The following is a 5,665-nucleotide window of genomic DNA, read 5'->3' as shown; positions in this document are numbered from 1 at the left end:
CACCACCACTGCCTGGCTTCGATTTCAGATTTTTAATGTTGATGTATATGAATGTTTTGCCTAATATATATATATATACATATATATATATACATATATATATCTGTGTGTGTGTTCCTTTATCTGTGAGCTACCATGTTGGGTATTGGAAACCAAACCCAGGTCCTATGAAAGAACCAGTAAGTGCTCTTAAAACTTCTAAGCCACCTTTCCAGCTTCTAGAAGATTTTTGGAAACTAGTATTTTCACTCTTTGTAATCAGTGTTGAGTTGTGACTACTACAATATTGCATCTTTTAAACATAAGTCTTAATATAATCCACAAAGCAAAGACTGCAGCTGACAAACCAAAACTAAAAGGACTCAAAGCACACTCTGCCCCTCAATGGAAGAATGGATAAAGAAAGTGTAGAATATATGCACATTAGAGTACTTACTACTCAGCGGTTAAAAAAAATGACATCTTGAATTTTGCATGCAAATGATGGAAATAAAAAATGCTATCTTGAGTGAGATAACCCAGACCCAAAAATATGAATATGGTATGTACTCACTCATTAGTGGATTTTAACTATAAACAAAGGACATTGAGCCTATAGTTCATGATCCTAGAGAAGTTAATAGGGTGAACCCAAAGAAAAACATCTATAGATCCTCCTGGAAATTGGAAGCAGACTAAAAAGTTGGGAGCATGGGAGTGGGTTTGGAGGAAGGGGAGAGAGAAGGCAGAAGGGGAGTGTTGGGGAGAGCTTGCGGGAATGGGATGGTTGAGACGGAGGAAGGGCGGATATGGGAGCAGGGAGGAGAGATCTTAATTGACAGAGCCATTTTGGCGTTGGCAAGAGACTTGGCTCTAGAGGGGATCCCAGGTGTTCACGGTTATGTCTTCAGCCAGAACCCTGGGCAGTGGAGGAGAGGGTGCTTGAACTGGTCTTGTCCTGTCATCAGACTGATGACTATCTTGAATATCACCATAGAACCTTTGTCCGGCGACAGATGGAGATAGAGACAGAGACCCACATCAGAGCACTGGACTGAGCTCCCAAGGTCCAGTTGAAGAGCAGAAGGAGGGAGAACATAAGCAAGGAAGTCAGGACCACGAGGTGTTGGTCCACCCACTGAGACAGTGTGCTTGATCTAATGGGAGCTCACCAAACCCAGCTGGACTGGGACTGAACAAGCATGGGATCAAACTGGACCCTCTGAATGTGGCTGACAATTGGGGCAGACTGAGAAGCCAATAATAATGGCAGTGAGATTTGTCTCTACTGCATGTACTGGCTTTTTTGGATCCTATTCTATTTGGATGCACACCTTCCAAGGCCTGGATGGAGGGGGGAGGGCCTTGGACTTCCCACAGGGCAGGGTATTCTGCCCTCTCTTAGGACTGGAGGGGAAGGGAATGGGGGAACAGGAGGGAAGTGTGCGGAGGGGAGGAAATAGAAATTTTAAATGGTATTATTTATAAAGTAATAAAAAATAAAAATAAAAACTTTTGGAAAAAGAAAAAAGTGACAAATTATTTTGACATTAAAATGTAGCCATTTCAGGGGAAGGCGTCTGCCATCTTACCTGGTTTTCTCTCACCGCTTTCTTCCTCTTCTGACAAAGCTACCCTACAGTAAAAACAGAGACTTTAGTTAAAATACTTTGAGGGTCATAGCTCCCAGCTTCACGTAATTAAAATTTTAATTCAGGAGGTACATAAAACTTGTCTGGTAGGTCAAGTCTGTAACGAGTATGCCCTATTTCTATAGATTTTATAGATCTGCACAGACTGTAAAAAGCTTTATTCTTACCTTCTTTTTCCTTTTTCGGGGGAGGGGGAGGGATTTCAAGACAGGGTTTCTCTGTAGCCCTGGCTGTCCTGGAACTCACTCTGTAGTGGCCTCAAACTCAGAGATCCACCTGCCTCTGCTAGGATGAGAGACACGCACCACCACCGTCTGGCTCCTTGTTCTGGTCTCCTACCCCTTATTTCAGGAAACACTAACTCAGTCTCCATCAGGATTTTAGGCACTGGACCAAGACAAGGCTGAAAATTCCTTATTTGGAAATCTGAACTCCAGAATGCCCATAGCCTTTTGAACACCAAGATGATAGGAGAAATGGAAAACTTCGTTACCACGAGGCTTGTTTTATGAACACACTATTTAAAAAAGAGTAACATTGCCTCAGGTCGCAAACAAAAGATACACACAACTCACACCAGTTCCTTTCCTGTCTACCGTATCTTCTTTTTAGTAAGGACGTCTAAAAGAGCAGGGAACATGTGTAGAATTATGTGGAAATTTCTGGAGTCTTTGCTCTCACTGAAGAAACCACTGCATGCCAACAAGCTGTCTTTACTGTGTTTTAGAGTATTGCCTATAGACTTTGGACCTTATTATTTGAATTAAAATTATCCTAATCAATTAAAATATGTAAGAAAACATAAATAAATTTTGTTTAGACTTGGGTCCCATCCCTAAGATATCTCAGTATGTTTATGCAAATATACCAAAATTCTTTTTTAAAGTCTGAGAGTTGGAACACTTGTACAAACACCTTGGGCTAGCACCCTTGCTCTGTGTATCCCAGATCTTCTGGCTGCAGAGCGTGGTGTTCCATTTTAAAGCACTGGGTGCTGGGGTGGCCTTTACTTAACTTGTAGGAACTAAAATAGAGGAGACAAACACCCCACTTTGTGGCATTCTACTTTAAATAATAAAGTGATATTTGCCAAAGAAGCTAAGACAAGCTAGCTGATGACATCCCTAGTCAATGGTCACTTCAGTAGGCAGAACACCTGTAACAAGAGTGGAGCATAGACACAGGAGAGACCGAGCTGTTCTCCCTGGGCATGGCTTTGCAGCTGTCGGCACTGAATGCTTTTAATACGTCTTCAAAGACACTTTAGACTAATACAGTAGCAACTTTAAAAAAATACTAAGAACAGGGGCTGGAGAGATGGCTCAGTGGTTAGGAACACTGACTGCTCTTCCAGAGGTCCTGAGTTCAATTCCCAGTAACCACATGGTGGCTCACAACCATCTGTAATGAGATCTGGTGCCCTCTTCTGGCCTGCAGGCATACATGGAGGCTGAACACTGTGTACATAATAAATCTTTAAAAAAATACTAAGAACAAAAACAAAAAAAAATCCTTTCAAAGTAAATAGAAATTTAGGATTTGGAATGAAGTTTCCAATGATAGTATACATATATGATTAAACAACTTGGATGAAAATGTTTGGGACTTTGCTTGATTGATAAAAGAATAGCTTTATACTATTGAAGATGCATAAGATTTTCAATAAAGCTTCCCTGTGAGAATGAAAAAACTCCATTCAACTATTTAGTCCTGACTTCTTGTTGTTGTTTTGTTTTTGTTTTTTTTGAGACAGGATCTCACTGTATAGCTCTGATTGACCTGAAACTCACTCTGTAGGCCATGCTGGTCTCCAACTCACAGAGATCCACCTGCCTCTGCTTCCTGAGTGCTGGGATTAAAGGTGTGCACCACTACTTGGCCTCATTCATGAATTCAAATGTCAACATAGAATCAAGGTAAGCTTAAATTATATGTTTTATACATAAAGACATTTAGTTTGGATTCCCCACAGAGAAATAATATGGTTGGGAATCACCATCCACTCAACAGTACCTGTCACTACCAGCAGAGTTTGGTGCTGTCTTGGGCAGCAGAAGAACGTGGCTGAGCACAGGGAAGCGGGCAGAGCAAGGCCCTTAGCCCTTAGCCCTTAGTCTCAGCTGTGTCCTTGGAGATGGGCTTCTAACAGTGGCTAAGCCGGGCCCTGCCCCTGCTCCTGCTGCCCCTTCCAGGCTCCCCTGTGGAACTCAGTTCTCGGCACGGAGTCTGGAGTCGTCACCACAGCGTTCGCTGACTTACTTATTGAGGTCTGCAGTAAGACAGCTGCCTTCCGCTTCTTCTTCCTCGTTGTCTGCAGTGACATTTCCTGGTGTGTCTTGTAGCCGCTAAAGGTATAAAATGTAATATTAAGTAGATTGAAAACAATCTATTCCTTTTTTCAAACAAAAGGAGAGTAAAAACGTTAGGCAACCATACAAAATAGAAATAGTTCTGAATAGAGAGAGCGCCATGAGAATGTGGTTGGTGTAATTTGCACTGAGCCCCTTGCACACCGTTCTTCATCCTGGCTGCCTGTGGAAAGGTTAGCAACCTGTGGTAGGTTCAAGGAAAACATACTGCACTGTTGGCCTGCACTGCAGTCCTCATCGCATAGCTAAACATATTCCACTTCCATTCTGAGACGAAATCAGCCACATAATTTTGCCTAAATAACATTATTAACTGAAGCACTTATTATAGAAAAATTTAAAAAGCAACTTTAGCAGGGCAGTGGTGGCACACGCCTTTAATCCAAGCACTGTGATCTCTGAGTCTGAGACCAGCCTGGTTGAGCTATTTTCAGGACAGACTCCAAAAACTACAGAGAAACCCTGTCTTGAAAAATAAAAAAAAAAGGCAACAACCAACCTTTAATCAAGGGCAGCTTTGGGGCTGAAAGGTGTTATCTTGTCAAATGACTTAAAAAGAGTGGGCTATGGTGGTTTGTGCCTTTAATACCAGTCTAAGCCCTCTTTGAGTTCAAGGCCACAGTAAGACTCTTTCTCAAAAAAGAAAAAACTTAAAAGATGTAGTGACATTTCATTTGTATTTTAATAAATAAAGCGTGCCTGAATATCAGACAGTAAAACAGCCCCACTGGTCAGCCTTACAGACCAGGCAGTGGTGACACACACCTTTAATCCCAGTAGCCACGCTAGTTTGCCACAGAAGCCAGGTGGTAGTGGTGCACACCCTTAATCCCAGCATTAGAGAGGAATATAAAACAGGAGGAGACAGCTCTCAGACTTGGTCTCATTCTGAGATTCCTGGAGGCAGGATCGGCATTCTGGACTGAGGTAGAGGTAAGAGCCAGTGGCTGGCTGCTTTGCTTTTCTGACCTTCAGGCTGAACCCCAGTATCTGTCTCTGGCTTTTTATTGATCATGCCATAAAAGGAGACTGAAGAAATGAATCGGCAGTTCAGAACACATGCTGTCCTTCCAGAAGACCCAAGTTCAATTCCTAGCACCCACATCAGGCAGCTCGCAACCACCTGTGACTCCAGTTCCAGAGTGATCAGACACCTCTAACGTTTGCAGGCACCTGTGTACACGCATACACATGCATGCACACGTACACACACGACACTTTAACCAGCTGAAGCAAGAATGGCAAGTTAAAAGGCACTTAAAGCTGGCCCATCAGAACTGAAGGAGTGACATCACAGTATGACCCTGTTGAATAGCACACGCGACTGAGCGCTGTGAAATACGGAGAAACGAATCACGCGTGAGCACACTTCACGTATCCTCTTTTGTTTCTCTGTGAAGCTGCAGTCACACCATGTCGGGGCCACAGGAACCTCAGCTGTGACATCAGGGTAAAGGTGTTGAAATAAGGAGCGGCGGCGGGGTTACGTCCCCAACACCCCGGCCGCTTGGCTAGCTCATGCCCGAAATAACAACACACAAACTGTATTCATTTAAAGAACTGCTTGGCCCATGAACTCTAGCCCTTACAGGCTAATTCTCGCACCTGGACTAGCCCATTTCTAATAATGTGTGTAAGCACCCCAAGGTGCGCTTACCGGGAAGA

The 5,665-nt window shown here is 43.2% G+C and overlaps 1 protein-coding gene across 3 annotated transcripts in view; it reads right to left on the bottom strand.

Annotated features, from left to right (window-relative positions):
• Ica1l (islet cell autoantigen 1 like) overlaps positions 1 to 5,665 on the bottom strand; it is a 40,491-nt gene that overhangs the window by 17,200 nt on the left and 17,626 nt on the right. For all 3 annotated transcript variants that reach the window (XM_050159267.1, XM_050159268.1, XM_050159269.1), the window contains exons 7-8: positions 3,891 to 3,976; positions 1,572 to 1,615 (exon numbers count right to left, since the gene is read on the bottom strand). In XM_050159267.1, the coding sequence (XP_050015224.1) occupies positions 1,572 to 1,615; positions 3,891 to 3,976 (130 nt within the window). The remainder of the gene's footprint in view (positions 1 to 1,571; positions 1,616 to 3,890; positions 3,977 to 5,665) is intronic.

The sequence above is a fragment of the Alexandromys fortis genome, unplaced genomic scaffold, assembly GCF_014885135.2.
Source record: "Alexandromys fortis isolate MF-2015 unplaced genomic scaffold, M_Fortis_MF-2015_v1.1 scaffold_65, whole genome shotgun sequence".
In the NCBI taxonomy this organism is placed as follows: Eukaryota; Metazoa; Chordata; class Mammalia; order Rodentia; family Cricetidae; genus Alexandromys; species Alexandromys fortis.
Note: the sequence above shows the minus strand (reverse complement) of the source record. Positions and strands in the feature narration are given on the sequence as shown.